Genomic DNA, 21,537 nt, shown 5'->3' with positions numbered 1-21,537 from the left:
GATTTATAGCAGTTTTCTTAAGATCGTGAGACTTGCTAATTAGTCTAGGAAATCTGACTTAAAATTCGGTTTCTTACAATCGATGAGGAGAGGCCCCCTTTTCTCGGGGACCAAGGCAGGGAGCCAGAAGCTTCTCACTAAGGGCCGGCAGAGCAGAGTAATAAGGACTCATCCTTGGTGGGAACCTAGGGAAGCGAGCGTGATGGGACTAATGGCCCAAACTGTGGTGTTTTCCAAAGGCAGTTATGGTACGGCATAAAGAAGGGAAACCTTACAGCGCTGGTTTTCTAAGTCCCAGTGTCCTCAGCTATCGAGAGGTATAATAAACAGATGAGTGTCTGCACCGAGGTCCCTTGACTAGACGCGATCTCCCTGGAGGTGGGAACTACTGCTTCCCTCTGAGCTTCCCCAGCTCACAGCAGCAGCCACCGCACACAACACGCTCAAGAGGGGCTCACAGACGGTGCTGCCGGCCAGGAAAATGTACAACGAGAACACTAGGAGACACGTCCCACAAATCTAGCCACGGGATTGCACTGGATGAATTCCCGTGCTTGCACTGAAGCCATCATCCTGGGGCTTAAAATCCTCCACTGTGTCCCCTTGATGCTATTTTCCCTCGGTTTCCTCCCACCTCCACTGAGCTTGCTTCCCGGGACCTTGTAGACATAGAATACAACAAACCTGCAGTGAGCACCGCCTCCCTCCATGGGTCCATTACAACCCACAAAGATTCTAACTCATGGTTTTGTGTTGATTTGCATTTTCCCAAGGCTGAACCTAGTACAGATGTACCTCTCCTCACCCAAAGTGCTTCTGAAAGGTTGTGTGCAACTCAAATTCCTACCCATGAATCCTACTCTCCACTGCGGCCAGAGAACTGGTTATTCAAAGAAACCCTGAGAGGAGTGACTCCGCAGGGCCCTGAGTCCTCCACGGGAGCCACGAGGCTGCTGGCTGCTGGACGGTGCCGGTCAGGTGTGCCCGCCACCTCCCCGCGGTCTGTTTAGTCACACTCAGAACCTCCCCTGGGGTGGGCCAGCTTGGCCGCGGGCCAGTGTCCCCCCGAATGGCCAGCCCACTTCGAGCCCGCCCCAATCTGAGACCCACAGCGTCCTGCCTCGCGGAGCTGGGTCCCCGGCTCCCCGCAGGGCCCCGGCCACTGACCGGAAGGGAGGCTGATGCGGTTCCCGTCCTTGAGCTTCAGCCGGCTCTTCCGGAACTTGCCCTTGCGCTTCTTCACCCGGGGCTTCTCCTGGCACAGCTGGTGGATGATGATGTTGAGCTCCCGCTCCAGGATGTCGATCTCCCGCTCGGCCAGCTCCTGCTCGCGGCGCCGCAGCAGCTCCTCCTGGGTCTTCTGCTGGAGCGCGGCCCGCGTCAGCTCCTCCTCCCAGGTGCGCAGCTCCTGCAGGGGCAGAAGCACGGCGGAGAAGCCGGAGTGCTCGGGCTTGGAGGGGAGGCCGAGGGCCCTCGAGGGCCGGTGCCTCCATACTCCAGGTCCCAGACGGGGCGCGGGTTTCCCAGGGGGCTGGTAAAGGAATCGCTGACCACCCCAGGAACTGAATGCCTGGGAGGGGCAGGCTCAGCCCGGCCACCCGTGGACAGAGCCATGGTAGCCCTGGAGACGGGGGCTGAGGGTTCCTAGATTACTGATTAAAATTGCCTGTGACTGGAAAAACATGGGCGTTTGGGTAGAAAATATTATCATGTACTTAAATTTTACAGACTTGGTTGTATTTTCATTTTTTCCCATTCTATAAAGGATGTGACTTAAACGGTGCCCACTATAAATGAATCGGCCTCCAGGTATCACCTAATAGTCAAATAAAAATGTATTTCCAGAGCGATTGCTCAAAAGGCAGTGAGGCATGTCTTCTGCACCTCTGTTCAGTTGGTGAGTGACTCCACAGAGGCATGTGGTTTCCACTCTCATCTTGAAGGAAAACGCTGTGCTCCAGAAGGATCGTGGCAGGCCAGCAAAGAGAAGAGAAAATATTTCCCAGTCTTTGCCGGACGCTTGCTCTGGTACCACGGCTGTATTAGATGGGCAGAACCTGCTCTCATCTACGGGATGGTGTGGGTTGTAGCCCCTTCCTTGGAGGGAACTCAGACCCCAGTCCAGAGACAAATCCATCACTGCTATACTGGAAACAGTAAGTTGAGACAAGCTGGGAATGAGCTGACTCATACGAGAAACCAGGACACTTACGGAATACTGGCCAACGGCACCATAAATCCCCAGCCTCTCAAACATGGTGAGTGTCCTTCCTTCTTGTGAAGCACCGGTCTGGGGATCAGCCTCCTTGTATGCAAATCCCCTCGCTGCACACAATGACTTAGGAGGCATCTCCCCGGGAGTCCCTCACCCTCACTTGCCCCACTAGGAGTCTTACCATGGACAGGCGTCAGGGCGCCGTGGTTAAGAGCAAGGACTCTGGAACAAACTGCCTGAATCATGGCCCAGAGCGAGTTACCGCGGGCCTTATAAGTACCATGGAGTTAACTGCACTGACATCACAGTTGTTTACATAAGACAATTATTATCTTATTATGTGAGACCATATAAGGATTCCTATAAATCGCTTTGCAACAGAGCATAGCACATAGTACGTGCTCTACGAATGCTGGCTGCTACGAGAATTGGTTTGGCTTCTCCTAATAGCTACCTGTGACAATTTCCCACTTCCATTTTTTGTACTGGCAGATACCCTTATAATTTCACCAACCGAAAGCAAGAAAACCATGAATCAAGTGATTCGACAACCTCAAGAGCCAGCAACACGAGGTTCTTCTACTCAGAACATCACTAGTAACAGGAGCACCTCCTCTTCTTTTTCTTTTTTTAAGATTTCATTTATTTATTCATTTGAGAGAGAGAGAGCATGAGTAGGGGGACAGGGAGAGGGACAAGCAGACTCCCTGCCAAGTGGGGGGGGGGGCTCACTGTGGGGCTCTGTCCTCCTGAAACCATGACCTGAGCCAAAGTCAGATGCTTAACTGACTGAGCTGCCCGGGGGCCAGAGGAATGGCCTTTTTCAATCATGCAGTCAGTGCTGGTCCCTTCCCCCCACCCAGGGCCCGAAAGATCTGTCATGAGCTCGGTCCATTCCCCTGTGGAACACTCCTTCACTTGCCAAGTAGTACCAGGTTGGGAAGTGCTATGTGGCATAAGAAGAGGTTAATCTCTTCAAATTAGCTTCAGAAATTATTTTTAAGTCATTTGTTGAGGTAAACAATGATCCTGGAGAGAAGATGGCTTTGGAATCAGATGACCCAGGAGGAAAATTCTGCTTCCCCGCTTACTGGCTGTGTGCCTGCAGACAAGTCACGGAGCCTTTGCCCTGGATAAGAAAGACAGTGACACCTGCCTACATGCTGGGGGGGTAGGGGTCACAAGACTGCAGGATAAAAAGGATAAAAGGTTCTTCCATCATCACATCTTTCAAGGGAAAGAACTGAGAAGCCATAAAGATGTACATAATTTCAGCTCCTCTTATCATGTTGCTTCCCAAATGCCCCGAGCGGGCAACGAGGAGGTAAAAAAGAAATTAGCCAGGAAACTCGTGGCTGTTGCTCGTGTCCGTGGCTGTAGCCCTTAGATCCAGCCCAGCCCGAGCAGAAGCAACGTAAGCGCTTGCTCCCCCACCCCCCGTGGACGCAAACGGCTCCTCAGACACCGGGGGCCCAGAGAGGAGCCACGTAAGGAATGGCCACCAAAACGCACGGCAGATCTCTAGTAAGCTAAGAATATCTGAACTCCTGGGCGCCTGGGTGGCTCAGTGGGTTAAGCTGCTGCCTTTGGCTCAGGTCATGATCTCAGGGTCCTGGGATCAAGTCCCGCATCGGGCTCTCTGCTCAGCGGGGAGCCTGCTTCCTCCTCTCTCTCTCTCTGCCTGCCTCTCTGCCTGCTTGTGATTTCTCTCTGTCAAATAAATAAATAAAATCTTTAAAAAAAAAAAAAACAAACATGCAAAACACCCAATCATTTCAGAACCATAGTATTTTCAGCCCATCTTTTGTTTCTGACTCCAATACCAAAGACAGTCGTAGGATGTGCTGATGACTATGTTCAGTGTTGAAGCATCCCTGTCTCCAAGTAACCCCCACTCTGGAAGTCCACTATGGAACCAAAAAAGGTTTCTAGAACCTCTCTGATTTCCTGCTGGTGCCTGCCCAGTGGCGCTCTTCCTCTGGTGTGGACAGTGGAATAGGTACTCCACGTGGAGAACTTTGGGCTCACGACGCCCAACTGGTTTCTGCCAAATCCCAGAAAGAAAGGAACCATCTCTACCACTTCAGGACACACCTGAGGCCTGGAGAACTCTCTCTGTGTAACGTCGGGAAGAAAAAGGTGCTGCTACCTCAAACTAAGCAGGAAGGTGCTTGTGTCAGAATCGGTCCAGAGGCCCCAGTGGAGAAGGCCCAGTGGAGAAGACCCACTTGATTCAATGCGTGCCTTTTTTCTTGTTTTATTTACCTTTTCTTTGGCCCTGAGTTGGTCAAACATCTCCTGAATCTCGTGTTTCCAGTCATCCTGCAGGCAGTGGAAGGAGTCCTTGGGCATTTCAAAGAAGCCAGACTCCTCTATGGTAGTTAGCTGGTCCAGGATATTTGTGAAAGACGGTCGTGAATGAGGGTCCGGATTCCAGCAGTCTGTGTGGGACACGGAGCAGACAGGAAGCACCAATGGACAGAGACAGGAGTAAGACAGAATATGATGTGACCTTATTTACCAGGAAACTGTCTCACAATTTTCCTTCCAGAAACAGAAACACGGGGATTTCGGCAACCACACACAGGGCCGGGGAAAGCAAGCTGCCCACGCTCACGACCAGAGTGAACGTGGAAACAGATGCAGCAGTTCTGCCCCCAACCGACTCTGCCTGCCGACTTAGCATCAGAAAAGCAAGTCCAAAGGGTTTGCTGGCGCAAGGCTCGACAGCCAGGACTTACCACGTTCCTACACAATTCCAGTCCTGACAGTGGTAACTGGACTTCGGACCTCAGTTTCCCACCAATAAATGAGCCAGCCTTCCTCACGCCACTGGGATGATGATGAGGCAAAGATAAAAAGGCCTGGACTGGGTGTCGGGAAGGGTGAACGCTACGTCTTCTCGGCTCACACACTAGCTAACGGAGTGCACTCTGTCTCTCTCAGCTTCGGATTTCTCGCTCAGGGAATTACAGGGTTTGAGCAGGTGACTCCTAGAGATCTCTTCTCGGACGTTCTTCGTTTCTAGATGTAATACACTCGGAGGTCTTAAAAACAGAAGCTGCCATGTCTTCTCATTTTGTATTAGATGATAAAATACTGACTTGCTGGGTAGTGGGTTTTAGTTACTAAGTGGAGTTCTGCAGTCCCTGGGGATGGACAGAGGCGCACCTGTGACAGCAACGCAGCAGGTGCCACATCATCTGAAAGTGGCTCTTCCAACCACCCACGGGATTCCTCGCTGACTGACTTGTACTTCCTCCCCTCTCTCCGTGACGGACCCGGCCGAATCGTCCGACATCTACCCAAGCGCTGCTCTAGTTTTGTTCCAGTCAGCGGTCACTTACCTTCCATGAGTTTGGCAAAAGGTTCTGGGCACGTAGAAGGAATGGGCAGGGCGAGCTTGTTCATGGCCACTCCGTAGGCCACGGCTAAGCCGTCGATTCCTCGGAAGGGCACCTCGCCGGTCAAGAGCTCCCAAAGCAGCACCCCGTAGCTGAGGAGAGGAAGAAGACAGAAGCCATCTCAGACGGCCACAGATGCGATCTCACCGACAGAGCTCACCGAGGCCTTTCCGAGCTAGCCACACTCTCCCTGGCACGGAGGGAGACCAGCAGAGCAGATGCACTAATGGGACACAGACACGAGACCAGGAGGCCTGCCTTCTAGAAGCAAAAGCCCTGGAGTCGGGCACACTTAGTTACAAAGTCCTGTTCCTCAAACTCCTCATCTACAAAGTGCAAACAACAACACCATTCTCACAAGGAGGCCGTGAGAGTCTCTGAGCCACTCGGAGGGTTTAAATCAGCACTCGCCGGCCATACTCTTCTGTCGTTACTACTGCTGACGTAATATTCTGGAAGAAGAGACCACATCCCAAGAACACATTTTTTTCCTATTTTAAGAAAACTTTAGCTTTCGTCACAGATACGTTTTTTCAGCTTTAGGAACGTGGAAAGCTGACCACCTACGACAAACAGATTTTCCTCCTGTCACAGGATCCTTTTCAATGCCCCCTAGGATGGATAGATTCCTGCCCCCGATCAGTTAACTGAGACTATGTGTAATTCGAAGGGGAAAGTCACACAAGGGCAGCCTACACGGGAAGAGCAGAACAAGGCCTCAGCCATGAGGACCTCAGTTTCCTCCTGACCTTTCAAATCCACAGGAAGAATTTTCCTTTCACATGTCCTGCGAGTCAGAGAATGGGAAGCACAAAGCTTAGAATCATTATTCTATGAATTCACAATCTGAACAAGGAAAACTCATGTAGTGTTGAATCCTTCCAGGAACAGCGATGCTCCCAGGACAAGCAACCATAAGGCCATGGACAGTTTGAACAGTGGCTCTCCTTGTATTTTCAGCACAAATCTCAAATTTCAAAAAAATACTCATCAGTAGTTTCCAATTAACAGAGTCATGTTATTTTATTTTACTTTAAAAGATTTGACTTACTTATCTGACAGTGAGAGAGAGAGAGAGCACAAGCAGGGGGAGCAGTAGGCAGAGGCAGAGGGAGAAGCAGGCTTCTGCTAAGCAGAGAACCCGATGTGGGGTGTGGTCCCAGGACTCTGGGATCATGATCTGAGCCGAAGGCAGATGCTTAACCGACTAAGCCACCCAGGTGCCCCAAAGTCATGTTATTTTAAAGCAAAATATGGCTCAGTTGATGGAGCTGATGACTCTTGATGTCAGGGTCATGAGTTCCAAGTCCCACGTTGGGCACAGAGATTACTTAATTTTAAAAAAAGTAAGCCCAATACCTATTTCATCATGGTACATTGTATGCAGGAGGAGCTACGACATTTATAACATCATCTTGAATCTCTACTATGAACCTGCAAGATAAATATTATAGCCATTCTGCAGATGACAAAAGCAAGTTTCAGATAAGTTTAGGGCCTACATGGAATAAGTAAGTCATGATGGACCCCAGACCAAGTCTCAGTTCCCTCTCTCTAGATCCCCAGCTACCATTTTTCTGCTTGATAAACTCTGTCTTTCAAGATCAAATTCAGATGCACCACCATGCATTCCTTTCACACATCTACTAAAGATTTACTATGCATCAAGGTCAAGGCTGGGCACTAGGATGCTGGATACAGATCTTGTCCACAACCAGTGAGAGGAACAGAAAAAATGTCAATAAGAACACAGAGATGAGTCACAAGAAAGATACCATGAGTGCACAAAGAGCAGATGGGCTCCTGGCCAGACCCGAACGGGGGCAGGAGACAGCTGAACCTTGACTGTTAGATAAGGAAAGACAGAGATCCGGAAACAGGGGTCAGCAATGCACAGGGCATGTCCTGCCCTCAAAGAATCCCAAATGGCCTGGTCTGGCTCCTAAGAAGAGCAGCAGGCCAGTCACTGCCCCGGAAGATCCCTGCACACGGCCCGCCAGGTGGCCTGGCCAGTGTCCTTGGACAATGGCTTTCCCTCGGTGAGTCCTCCAAATACCACCACTTTCTTCATGTATCTCAACCACCAAAAAAAGCCTGATAGACGATTGCAGGTCTTGTCTTGACGGGGAGCTGGGTTTTACTCTGAGGTTGATGGCAGCCATGCTGGGCACTCGAGGAAGCCTTCCCTGACACTCACAGGTGTTACTTAACCCTTGTGTGGGCAGCCGTGTACAGCAATTACCTGTGTGCCAGCCTATGCGCTCTTCCGGGGCAGGGACAGTAGTTTAATCTCTGCATTCAGAGAGCCGCGGACACAGCAGGCGCTCACACAGTAAAGGGCTTGGGAGGTGGGTGTGGGGAAAAGTGCATGGTCGGACCAGCCTGCAGACTGCACTGCGCACCCGAGAGTCAGCCGTGGATACAAAGAACTGCGCTGTTATTCTTCCTGCCAAACCGTTACTGGGACTCATCCAGATGGCAGTGGTGCTGGGTAGCCGCTACCGAGGGACTCTGAGAACCCTCAGCGCTGCTGACGAGACTCCGAGCTCACGGTGACAATCATCTCCTGCTGTCTGCTCCTGGCATTCCTGCCAGCCTCCACTCTGGGCAATTAAAACCCAAAGTCCCCCAGAACCCCACTCCTCTATCGAGGCTAAGATGACGGGTATCGGAGCCCTAACTACCTGGAAAGACAGTAGAGTATTGCAAAGATCTAAACAGGTGTCCTCTTTCTGTCCTCTTCATGTCCTTGCAAGGGCTCTGGGACGGTGTCCATGGAGCTGTCCCAGGCCACCTGGAAGAGGGAGAAGCCAGGGACTCCTCCCCTCTCGGCTCTCACATGGCTTCTTTGTTCTTCTGCATTTTGCTCCACGTGAAAGGCCCCACAACTAAGAGGAGCTGGTTGAACGCTGCTCAGGGAAGATTCGGACAGACTTGAGTCAATGTCTGCTTTGCCACTCATGGCCATGTGGCCCTGGGAAAGGAAGTTCCTCCATGCTCCCCACCTGGACAACGAAGACAGCACTTCCCACCTCACAGAATAGCGGCAAGGGATAAATAACACAACTACTACTTCTCCAGAAGCTTCTATGTACGGCTAGTAAACGCTGTATGTTTCCCCTTGGGAAGGGCCGGAAACAAGAAAGCCTCAGCGGTGGGGGGGCAGGGGGATTCAGGAAAAGGCCGCAGTGTCGGCTGAGAGCCTGAGGGACACCAGCATTCAGGCAAGAAGCCTTTCTGGGAATGAGTGAACAGTAAGTCCTCCTCTGCCAATGTTCCTCTATTTCTGTAACTGAAGGTGGCAACAGAAGAGAAGCCTTGGCGTTCCTTTGGCAGGAATACAGTCCAAGCAAGGAACTAAAGAATTACACGTTGGAGGGGTCTGAGCCCCAGGGAGAGGGGCCAGAACAAGTCCACATGATTTACCTCAGGTCTGACCTACACTGAAGCCCTCCCAGAGTTGACAGAAGGTCAAGAGGCCCTTTCAAGACCACATCCAAGCAGCCTCGAAGTACCGGCTCAGCTGAAACTCCGCCCCAGCCCCTCCCCTGGCAGAGCCGCCAGCCCCCACAGTGCTGTCAGCGGTTTCCCAGGAGTCCTTGCAACCTCGCCCCAAACCCTGGGGAATGCACCCCGTGTCAATAATTAGCCACCTCCGGGGGTATGGAAATCCCTTCCATCACTTGGTGGGGTCACAGGTCAGCAAGGGGTGCTCCATGTTTTCAAAGTGAGGAAAAGCATCAGAGTGGCCAGCGGCCGGCTGAAGGCACAGCAAATCCACGCCTGAGCTGGACTGGGATGAGCTTTCTTATTAACCGACCTCGTCTCTAAGACACACACCCTGAAAGGAGAAGATGTTCCTCAAACAGGCTTCTGCACTTGGTAATCAGCTGTGACCCCACATTCCAGAAACCACGCTGTTTAGTAATCTTGCACACAGGGGCCCCTGGGTCGTACAGTTGGTTAAGCATCTGACTCCTGATTCTGGCTCCTGAGATGGAGCCCCAAGTCCGGCTCCATGCTCAGCACGGAGTCTGCTGGAGACTCTCTCTCCCTCTCCCTCTGCCCCCCTCCCCTCCACTCTCTCTTTCTCTGCGTCAAACAAATAAACCAATCTTTTAAAAAAATTTCTTGGGCAGGGCACTTGGGTGGCTCAGTGGGCTAAGCATCTGCCTTCAGCTCAAGTCATGGTCTCAGGGTCCTGGGATCGAGCCCCGCATCAGGCTCTCTGCTCAGTGGGAAGCCTGCTTCCCTCTCCCCGCCACCGCCTGCCTCTCTGCCTACTTGTGATCTCTGTCTGTCAAATAAATAAATAAAATCTTTAAAAAAAAAAAACAATATCTTGGGCAAAGTTAGTTGAACAACCACATGAGAAAGCACTCTGTAAACTGTAAAGTAACATAAAACTATTCTTGTTAACTAGACCTCATTCAAAATGATGATTTATTAACATATACATGAATATATTGACACAATAAATACTTACTGATATGGTAATATGCTCATGCTATATTGTATTCCAAAAGCAGTTTATGAAACAGAATGATCCCATTTTAAGGGATGGGCAGATAAAAATGGAAACAGAAATAAAGGCACCAAAATATTAATAGAGGTTATCTTTAGAAGTGGGTAAAGGGTGATTTCTTTTTCCCTTTTTTTTTTTAATCCACATTTTCTAATTTTCTTCGATGGTGAACATATTTTACTTCTGCAATTTTAAAAACTTAAAATGCCTCCAATCATCCCACAGACACCAGGCAAGAAGTCTTTACAGGAGACCACCAACCACTGTGCTCCCTACACAGCACAACCAGAGGGAAAGTTTTTGTCCACTACCCTTCCTGAGGCGGTCTGAGTCCAAGCAAATGAGGAAATGCATGAAGCTGAGGACCTGGGCCGTTACCAACATAGCCTCCGTCACAGCATGTGGAAGAAGCCCAGGGAACCACATGCTTGACAAGCACTAAGACTCAGCTGGCCTTGGGCACCTAGCAAAAGCAGAGGCCGAAAGGCCCCAGACCCCAGGGAGTTTCAGGAGGGGTGGGGGACAGATACAGGCTCAGCCAAGTACCTGGCACAAAGTTAGTATTCAACAAACGATTCCTAAATGAGTAAATGGATTATAAGTCCATTTGGGAATGAGCTTTGTCCAACTTCCTAGGCCCGCTCTGGGACATCCTGTTGGGCGCCAGGCATGGCGGACCAGTCATCTGGAGGAGCCCGCCCAAAGTACAAGAACAAGAGTATATGGATGGCAGCAGGGCTACAAACACAAAGTTTAAGAACATATCTAGTTCTTTTTTTTTTTAAAGATTTTATTTATTTATTAGACAGAGAGTGAGAGAACACAAGCAGGGGGAACAGCAGAGGGAGAGGGAGAAACAGACTCCCTGCTGAGCCCAGAGCCTGATGTGAGGCTCCATCCCAGGACCCTGGGATCATGACTTGAGTTGAAGGCAGACACTTAACTGACTCAGCCACCCAGGTACCCAGAGACATATCTAGTTCTAATCATAGCTTTGCTTCTACCACCTGGCTAAAAAGTCCCTTAAACCATCTCAGCCTCTGTCACCTCATCTGTAAAAGAGAAGTAATATCCTCTACTTTGGGGGTTCTTGTGAGATTATTAAAGAGGCAGAGCATTTAGCTCGTAAGCACGTGTATAGGTGGTAAATATCGTTCCCAGAGTATGCATGTTGTACCTACAGCAACGGGCACAACACTGACTCTGCTAAAGGCACAAGATCCTTTGGAGCCACTTAGGTAAGTAGGCTCAAGGGAGGTGGGATTAAAGGCCCATCTATCGGGTTCCCATACAACGCTGCTTGCAGGAAATGCGGCAGCCTGGAAGCTGAGTGTAGCAAATGGCTGACTATCCCCCAGATCCATTCCCCCTTCTTCCTTAATAAGAGATTTAGGTGGACACACAGTTATCCTGTTTGCCTCCCTCCCTGGGAGCCAGGTGTGCCCACGTAACCAAGAGCCCGCATTGGGGTGTGTACAGAAGAGATGTGCACAACTTCCGGGCTGTCTCCAAATTAAGGCCAAGCTGCTTGCAGTGAATAAGCTCTTTCTCTGTTTCTGCAGAATATAAACGCTGAAGTAAGTCACTCACATGTAACCGTTCAGACAAGAAAATACACTGAGGGACCCAGAAAGAACCTTGGTTTCTTTTCCTTTTTTTAAGGAGCAAGAGTGAGCACAAGCAGGGGAGGGGCAAAGAGAGAGGGAGAGAGAGAATCTCAACTAGATTCCATGCTCAGTGCAGAGCCTCACAAAGGCTCGATCTCACAACCCTGACAACATGACCCAAGCCAAAACCAAGAGCCGGATGCTGAACAGACTGAGTCACCCAGGGGACTGGCTCAGTGGGTTAAGCCTCTGCCTTTGGCTCAGGTCGTGATCTCAGGGTCCTGGGATCGAGTCCCGCATCGGGCTCTCTGCTTGGCGGGGAGCCTGCTTCCTCCTCTCTCTCTCTGCCCGCCTCTCTGCCTACTTATGATCTCACTCTGTCAAATAAATAAATAAAATCTTTAAAAAAAAAAAAAAGAACCTGGGTTTCTGAATGCTCTCATCGGCACAGCTAACCTACAGTCTGGACTCTTTAGAAAAGAAAGACACTTCTACCTCAAGTGCATCTATAGATCTCTTCGTAATAATAGCTAAGATTAATTAAATTATTAACTATGCTCATCAGCCTATAGACAAGTAATGAAAGTGTTAGATTGAAGCCTATGAAGTTGCTGTTTTCATAGGTCGAAAATACTGGAATATTCCTACCCAGTTCAACCTAATGAAATCTGGTCAGATACTTTAAGGAAGGAAAACTCTTTTCTTCATAATAGTTACTTCACCCTGTAATGAATGTGTGGGAAAATAAAATAAGATGTAGTATACAGAAGCTATAAAACATCACTAAAAGAAACTGGAAAAGGCCCACATAAACAGGAAGATATCCCATGTTCATGAATTGGAAGACTTACTGTTGTTAAGATGGCAATACCCCCCAAAATGATCTACAGATTTAACACAATCCCTATCAAAATCTCAGCTGCCTATTTTGGAGAAATTAACAAAATGCTCCTAAAATTCATTTGGACATACAAAGCACCCAGAACAGCCAAAATCATCTTGAAGAACAACGACAAAGTTGGAGAACTCTCTACATTGTAATTTCAGAACTTACTACAAAGCTACAGTAATTAGAACAATGGTACTGGCATAAGTATAGATACATAAACCAGTGGAGTAAAACTGAGTCCAGAAAAGACCCTTACATTTATGGCAAATTACTCTTTGACAAGGGTGACAATTTAATTGGGAGAACGGCCTTTTCAACAAATGAGACTAGATGCAGGAGTCCCTGCTTATCCATGGGAGATACATTTCAAAACCCTCACTGGATGCCTGAAGCAACAGGTAGCACAGAACCCTATTTTTTTCCTATACATACATACATACCTATGATAAAGTTTAATTTGTAAATTAAACATAGTAAGAAATGAACAATAACTACTAATAAAAGGGAATAATTATAATAATATACTATAATAAAAGTTATATAAATATGCTCTCTCTCTCAAAATCTTATTGTTCTATATTCACCCTTTTTCTTGTTTTGCCTTTTTTTTTTTTTCAAAGATTTTATTTACTTATTGAAGAGTAACAGAGAGAGCACAAGCAGGGTGAAGGGCAGAGGAAAAAGCAGATTCCTCACTAAAGCAGGGAGCCCGATGTGGGACTCAATCCCAGGACTCCTGGATCATGACCAGAGCCAGACACAGGCGCTTAGCTGACTGAACCACCCAGGTGCCCTCACCCTTCTTTTTGCAGTGATGTGAGATGATAAAAAGCTGACGTGATTAAGACGAAGTGAGGTGAATGACGTAGGCATTGTGATACGGCATTAGGTATACTGATGACGGATCTGACCTTCCAGACCACAGGTGACCATGAATAAATGAAACCATAAAAAAGCAAAATTAATCTATGTGTCTGTTTTTGTGCCAGTACCATGCTGTCTTGATGATGACAGCTTTGTAATAGAGCTTGAAGTCCGGAATTGTGATGCCACCAACGTTGGCTTTCTTTTTCAATATCCCTTTGGCTATTCGAGGTCTTTTCTGGTTCCATATAAATTTTAGCATTATTTGTTCCATTTCTTTGAAAAAGATGGATGGTACTTTGATAGGAATTGCATTAAATGTGTAGATTGCTTTAGGTAGCATAGACATTTTCACAATATTTATTCTTCCAATCCAGGAGCATGGAACATTTTTCCATTTCTTTGTGTCTTCCTCAATTTCTTTCATGAGTACTTTATAGTTTTCTGAGTATAGATTCTGTGTCTCTTTGGTTAGGTTTATTCCTAGGTATCTTATGGTTTTGGATGCAATTGTAAATGGGATTGACTCCTTAATATCTCTTTCTTCTGTCTTGCTGTTGGTGTAGAGAAATGCAACTGATTTCTGTGCATTGATTTTATATCCTGACACTTTACTGAATTCCTGTATAAGTTCTAGCAGTTTTGCAATGGAACAGAATAGAGAGCCCAGAAATAGACCCTCAAATCTATGGTCAACTAATCTTCGACAAAGCAGGAAAGAATGTCCAATGGAAAAAAGACAGCCTTTTCAATAAATGGTGCTGGGAAAATTGGACAGCCACATGCAGAAAAATGAAATTGGACCATTTCCTTACACCACACACAAAAATAGACTCAAAATGGATGAAGGATCTCAATGTACGAAAGGAATCCATCAAAATCCTTGAGGAGAACACGGGCAGCAACCTCTTCGACCTCTGCCGCAGCAACATCTTCCTAGGAACAACGCAAAAGGCAAGGGAAGCAAGGGAAAAAATGAACTACTGGGATTTCATCAAGATCAAAAGCTTTTGCACAGCAAAGGAAACAGTTAACAAAATCAAAAGACAACTGACAGAATGGGAGAAGATATTTGCAAACGACATATCAGATAAAGGACTAGTGTCCAAAATCTATAAAGAACTTGGCAAACTCAACACCCAAAGAACAAATAATCCAATCAAGAAATGGGCAGAGGACATGAACAGACATTTCTGCAAAGAAGACATCCAGATGGCGAACAGACACATGAAAAAGTGCTCCATATCACTCGGCATCAGGGAAATACAAATCAAAACCACAATGAGATATCACCTCACACCAGTCAGAATGGCTAAAATCAACAAATCAGGAAATGACAGATGCTGGCGAGGATGCGGAGAAAGGGGAACCCTCCTACACTGTTGGTGGGAATGCAAGCTGGTGCAGCCACTCTGGAAAACAGCATGGAGGTTCCTCAAAATGTTGAAAATAGAACTGCCCTATGACCCAGCAATTGCACTATTGGGTATTTACCCTAAAGATACAAATGTAGTGATCCAAAGGGACACATGCACCCGAATGTTTATAGGAGCAATGTCCACAATAGCCAAACTATGGAAAGAACCTAGATGTCCATCAACAGATGAATGGATCAAGAAGATGTGGTATATATACACAATGGAATACTATGCAGCCATCAAAAGAAATGAAATCTTGCCATTTGCAACAACATGGATGGAACTAGAGCGTATCATGCTTAGCGAAATAAGTCAAGCAGAGAAAGACAACTATCATATGATCTCCCTGATATGAGGAAGTGGTGATGCAACATGGAGGCTTAAGTGGGTAGAAGAAGAATAAATGAAACAAGATGGGATTGGGAGGGAGACAAACCATAAGTGACTCTTAATCTCACGAAACAAACTGAGGGTTGCCGGGGGGAGGGGGTTTGGGAGAAGGGGGTGGGATTATGGACATTGGGGAGGGTATGTGATTTGGTGAGTGCTGTGAAGTGTGTAAACCTGGTGATTCACAGACCTGTACCCCTGGGGATAAAAATATATGTTTATAAAAAATAAAAAATAAATAAATAAATAAATAAATAAATAAATAAATAAAAAAAAAGCAAAATTACTCATAAGGAGGGACTACTATGGTCACAGGCAGAAGAATGAAGTTAAATCCCTTACCTCACACCACATATAAAAATTAACTCAGGGCGCCTGGGTGGCTCAGTGGGTTGAGCCGCTGCCTTCGGCTCAGGTCATGATCTCAGTATCCTGGGATCGAGTCCCGCATCGGGATCTCTGCTCAGCAGGGAGCCTGCTTCCCTCTCTCTCTCTCTGCCTGCCTATCTGTCTACTGTGAACTCTCTCTGTCAAATAAATAAATAAAATCTTAAAAAAAAAAAAAAAAAATTAACTCAAAACAGAACAGAGACCTAAATGTAAAAGCTAAGTTTTATAACTCTTAGAAGATAACGTAGGTACAAATATTCATAATCTTGCACCAAAAGCACAAGCTACCAGAAGAAAAAGCAGATAAATTGGACCTCATCAAAATTAAAAATGTTTGTGTTTCAAAGAACACCATCAAGAAAGCAATAAGAAAGAGACCCACAGAAAGGGAGAAAATTTTTGCAGACCATGTACCTGATAAGTGACATGTTAAGGATATATAAATAACTCTTTCAACTTAAAAATAAGAAGACAAGTAGCCCAATTTTAAAATCTGTAAAGGATGTCAATAGACCTTTACTAATAGGCACCGGGATTCTGATAAAAATATTGCAGAAACAGGTAGCAGTTGTAGTGGTTGGAATGGCAGCTCTAAAATGGTAGGTCCATGTCCTAATATCCAGAATCCTTACGTGGAACAGAGTCTCCCCTAAAGTCTCTGGAGGGAGTGGAGCCCTTCTCATATTGATTTCAGACTTGTGGCCTCCAGATGACACATGTCTATGGTTTCAACCACCAGGTCTGTGGTAATTTGTTACAGTGGCCCTAGCAATTGGACAATGGTCATTGGAACAAATTTGGTAAATTTACTAAAAAGCACTGACTTATACATTTTCAAGGGTGAACTCTGTCATATGTGTATACAATTTCAATAAAGCTGTTATTTAAAATACACATACTCAGGGCGGCTAGGGGGCTCAGTCAGTTAAACATCCGACTCTCAATTTTGGCTCAGGCCATGATCTCAGGGTCGTGAGACTGAGCCCCGTATCGGGCTCCGTGCTCAGCACAGAGTCTGCTTGGGATTTTCTCCCCCTTCCTTTCCCTCCTCTTCTGCTCCCTTCTCGTGCATGCTCTCTCTCTCTCTCTCTCTCAGATAAATAAAATCTTTAAAAAAATAATACGTATATTCATACACACACACAAGCTCACTTTACTACTCATCGGGAAGAAACAAATTCATGGACTAAGTACATGATCACCTATAGTCCTTCCTTTTAGTATAGCGTGCTGACGCTACTGTCTCACAGCCGTGAGGATGCATACTCCGTAGAAGCTCATCTTCCCATCAGCAAGGACAAGATCCATGTATAAAATATTTATTTGTTTGTTTGTTTGTTTATTTTTGAGGACAAGATTTTTTTTGACCCATGTGTCCTTATGACCTATTGGCTGATATTTACTGGGGGCGCGGGGGTTGGTCGAATCTGTAAGTCTGCAGTTCTGGGTAATTGCTTGAGACCCATCTTCTCCCATTTCTGTATCACTGTTCAACCGAGAGAGCGCCAACTAAAAGGTTAACCAGACAACTAGAAATCTCCAACCTACCAAAATAAAAGAGATCACACAAAGAATACTCATTAGCGGAAGAGCCTGCAGTGGGGACAGGTCCAGCAGTACACAGCCACGGGGCTAAGGCAGCCAGGATGACCCTGGGGAAGGTTCCCAGGAATGAGCGGGTGCACTCACCACCCTACCATCAGAGATGCACGTGCACACTGACCCTGGATCTACTGGTCTTTCCTACAGAGCAATCACCAAGAGGTGGTACCTGCCAAAGCACTAAAGGGACTCTGGGTAGGTGAAGGCATTAGAAATGGTCCTATGGCAACCTGTGAATTCCTGGAGATTGCTCTGAAGGGGTCTCTTTAGACCTATTTGGGGTGCCTGGGATTCTACGCATCCTTAGTTCTCCAAGTCCTAAAACGTGTGTGCACCCAAAATAAACCTGGGGAGCATGGACCCTGAGCCTCTGGATCTTACCTCCACACGTCACTGCCTTTGGAAAACATGGAGGCACGAATGACCTCAGGTGCCATCCAAGCATACGTCCCCGCTGCGCTCATCTTTGTGGTTCGGTGCCACTCTCGAGCCAGGCCGAAGTCAGTGATCTTCAGAATCTTGTTGCTCAGGTCTCCATTCTCCACCTTCTGAAGGATCAATACTGAGCAAGAAAAAGACATAGAAGAAACCAGAAAGTCTGCATCAATCACAGGAAAACCAGCGAATACAGAGCCCTCCTGCCAGACTCTTGTCCTCCCCGCCAGGCTCCCTGGGCAGCTACCCTAGCCTGATGGTATGAACCACCGTTTTTGGTAAGACGTCCCTACAATGCATCCATTGTTGTGCCAAGTCTTTTATAGGCATTACCTTTAATTCACAACAACCTTACAAGGTAGGTACCACTGCCGTATCCTTTCCACAAGATGAGGAAACTGAGATACCAACTAATAAGCCAGGACTGAAAGGCAGGCAGTCGGACACAAAGGCCCTTTTTTACCCTCATGGCGTACGGCCCTTTCACACCCTATGAAAGGAGCCACGAGGTCACAGCCGACCCTTCTGAGGACAGCCTACTTGGGCTTCCCGTCTGCCCGGGCACCCCGGGCCATAACCACTCTCAGACTACAAGGAATGGCGGTGCATGGTGGATTTCCAAGGTTTCAGACTGTGTCTGAGCAGTTTCCATGAACCTCTACAAGTTACTTAAGCCTGTAAGAAAACATGTCTTGGGGCACAGAGGCTTCCCTTTGACCTGGGAACTCACCCCCAGGCACTGAGAACTGGCTGACAAGTTACAGAAGTCAAAGGGCACACACAGGTTTACACCCACAAAGCTTTCTGTGGATATGACCCAGAAAGAAAGAACTAATGCGCCCAACCAGTTACACTCTGGGCCTGTCCCCCGGCTTCTAACACCAAAGCACCCCTGTGCAGAGCCATCTTAGTTCTCCTAGGATGGTAGCTGAGGTAGCCACCTCCAGGGGGTTCCAGGGATATGTGTCCCCTTGCAGGGGCCAATCTTCCTAAAAAGAGCAAAAGCGCTAATTGACTAATGTCCTAGAAGCTAAGCCAAGGAACTCTGAGAGGGCAGTGGCCGCGTAGAAGCCAGAACTCCATGTCCACAAGCAGGATGGCTCTGAAGGCGCCACGTGAGCACAGCCTCCTGTGGGCCGGACGCTGAACGGCCCAGAATTGAGAGCTCTCTACGCAGGATTTCAGAGAAGGAAGGAGCCTCTCCCCAGCCCTGCTGTTCAAGCCCAAGTGGAGAGAGTGGGGAAAGGAATCCATCGAAGAGAGAATAACAACTAAAAAAAGGTTGACTCCGTTCCTCCAGCCACTCTGTCTAGGTAAACACTGAAAACATGAGTTCTGAGCCCTACTCGGGCGGGGTTACCCTTCCTGGGTTGGTTCTCCTTGGACTCCCACTGAGGGGCTCTTAAGAAGGCTCTAACTCTACCTCTCTGAGAGGTCTTTGCAATTTAAGATTCTCTGACAGCTCAAACTCTTTCACTATCTAAAGAAAGGGTCCGTGGTGGTGGTACTCTGGGTACCAAGGAGGGGCTCGGAGGAGACTCTGAGGGCAAGGACCTCAGGCAGTCCCTCCCGTCAGCCACACGCTGTAATTTTCTCTTCCTGCCCCCAGCCTGTCCACTGAACCGTTACGTATTGGAAGGACGTGGGCCACAGGTCTGTGTCCTACGTGCTTCTCAAAAAACCAGCCGTGAAGAGGGATGACGAGGAGCTGCAGCGCTGGAAACACAGAGAAAACCGTGCCAGCCCCTCCCTGACCTAATGGGCTCGGTGTCCTTCCTCCACACCCTCTCTGAGCCCCCAGACACACTCCTCCCCACTCTGAGCTGAACGGATCCACACCTCTAAAGGCTTGGACAAATTTTTTTAAAAAATACGTTCTCCATCTCATCAAATAACAAAACTCTTTCCAGATTCTTCTGTGCCCCTCTCCCCATCTCTGCCGGCAGAGATAACAGCCAAATATGCACTCAAACTCCTGGGCCAGTGGCACTAAAGAAACTCACCGTTCCCTGTACGAGGCAGCCCCCAGCCACGGACCATTTCTAAGCCGCCCTGAAACCAAAGATTCAGAGTGAGACCATCCGCTCACCCAGCCAGTGGGGTCTGGTCCTGTAACAGCCGCCCCCCCCCCACCCCCAACGCCAGGTGCTGGGACGGGGTGAGTGGGAGGGGGTAACAGTTCCCTGGCACATATGGAACCTGCTAAGCGTCGCAGATTCCAGGCTGGGGAGCAAAGACATCTAGGTTCTGTGACAGGAAGTGGATTTTTAGGCGATGAATGGCGTGATGAAGAGGATGCCGGATGGCTTAAGACGGACGGCAGGTTGGAGATGCGGCAAGAATCAGCCCAGGAAAGATCTGCCGGAATACGAATGCCTTTAGGTAGTGTAGGTCCCGCCCAGTTCCACCGAGTCCCCACTGCTCTCTGCTGCCTTAAATCCAGCGACTTCAAACAAGTGTCCCCACAGGCTGGACCCCTGACGGCATCGGAGTTAGAAATCCCTGGTCTTCGGGCTCTGACCTCAACAAAGGAGAGAGGCTGTAGTTAGAAGCCAGCTAGTAATTCTGGCTGTCTCTAGATTTCTGTCTAGTCCCACCGAAGGAAATCCATCCTGGCAGCCACCATTCCCCATCCTCTCCTCTCCCCAGCCCCTCGCAGCCGCCAATGTGTTCTCTATCTCTACGGATTTACCTATTGTGGCTATTTTATACAAATGGACAGGTGACAGGTGACACATCTGGTAATTTCACGTAGCATAATGTTCTCCAGGCTCCTCTGTATTATAGCTTGTAGCCACACGGCACACCTTCCTATGGTTGAGTAATATTCCTTCGTACACATAGACCACAATTTGTTTATCCATCTGTCCACGACAGACCTTTGAGCTGTTTCCACTTTTTACTTACTGTGAGGAAGCGCCGCTATGCACACATAGGTCCGCCTATTTGTTTCGGACCTGTTCTCCGTCCTTGGGGATATGCACCGAGGAGCGGAATCACTACGTTGTGATGGTAGCTCCATGTTTGCTGCTTCCCTCGGCAGGCGCCCCATTTTACATCCCCACCAGCAGTGGGAGAGGGTTCCAATTTCTCCACATCCTCAACGCACCATTTTCCCTTTTATTTACTTTTAAAAAAAGAAAAATTACAGCCATCCTAGAGGATGTGGAGTGGTATCTCACTGGGATTTTTTGACTTGCATTTCCCTACTGACCAGTGATGCTGGGCATATAGCCATGTGCTTGTTTGCCATTTGTGTATCTCTTTTTAAGAAATGTCTCTTTGCTCTTAATCTCAGGAGACAAACTGAGGGTTGCTGGGGGTGGGTGGGTGGGATGGAATGGCTCGATTATGGACACTGGGGAGGGTATGCGCTATGGTGGTCACTGTGAATTGTGTAAGACTGATGAAACACACCTGTAGCCCTGAAACAAATAATACATTATATGTTATCTTAAAAATGCAGGAAAAAAAGAGAAACGTCTTTTTGTTTTGAGTTATAAGACTTCTTTCTATGGGGCACCTGGGTGGCTCAGTGGGTTAAGCCTCTGCCTTCGGCTCAGGTCATGATCTCAGGGTCCTGGGATCGAGTCCCGCATCGGGCTCTCTGCTCAGCGGGGAGCCTGCTTCCCTCTCTCTCTACCTGCCTCTCTGCCTACTTGTGATCTCTCTCTGTGTCAAATAAATAAATAAAATTTTTTTTAAAAAGACTTCGTTCTATAGATTCCATGCACTAAACCCTTACCAAATAGATGACTTGCAGATATTTTCCCTTTCTGTAGGCTGTCTTTTCACGTA

The 21,537-nt window shown here is 47.9% G+C and overlaps 1 protein-coding gene across 1 annotated transcript in view; it reads right to left on the bottom strand.

The window, feature by feature from the left end:
* Positions 1–21,537, bottom strand: part of MAP3K9 (mitogen-activated protein kinase kinase kinase 9) — a 70,782-nt gene that overhangs the window by 10,366 nt on the left and 38,879 nt on the right. Inside the window, exons 3-6 of the mRNA XM_059182937.1 lie at positions 17,686–17,866; positions 5,563–5,711; positions 4,481–4,656; positions 1,168–1,408 (exon numbers count right to left, since the gene is read on the bottom strand). Coding sequence (XP_059038920.1) covers positions 1,168–1,408; positions 4,481–4,656; positions 5,563–5,711; positions 17,686–17,866 — 747 coding nt within the window. The remainder of the gene's footprint in view (positions 1–1,167; positions 1,409–4,480; positions 4,657–5,562; positions 5,712–17,685; positions 17,867–21,537) is intronic.

The sequence above is a fragment of the Mustela lutreola genome, chromosome 7 (genome assembly GCF_030435805.1).
Source record: "Mustela lutreola isolate mMusLut2 chromosome 7, mMusLut2.pri, whole genome shotgun sequence".
NCBI classification, from domain to species: Eukaryota; Metazoa; Chordata; class Mammalia; order Carnivora; family Mustelidae; genus Mustela; species Mustela lutreola.
The sequence above is the reverse complement of the archived record's forward strand: the minus strand, read 5'-3'. Positions and strand labels throughout refer to the sequence as shown.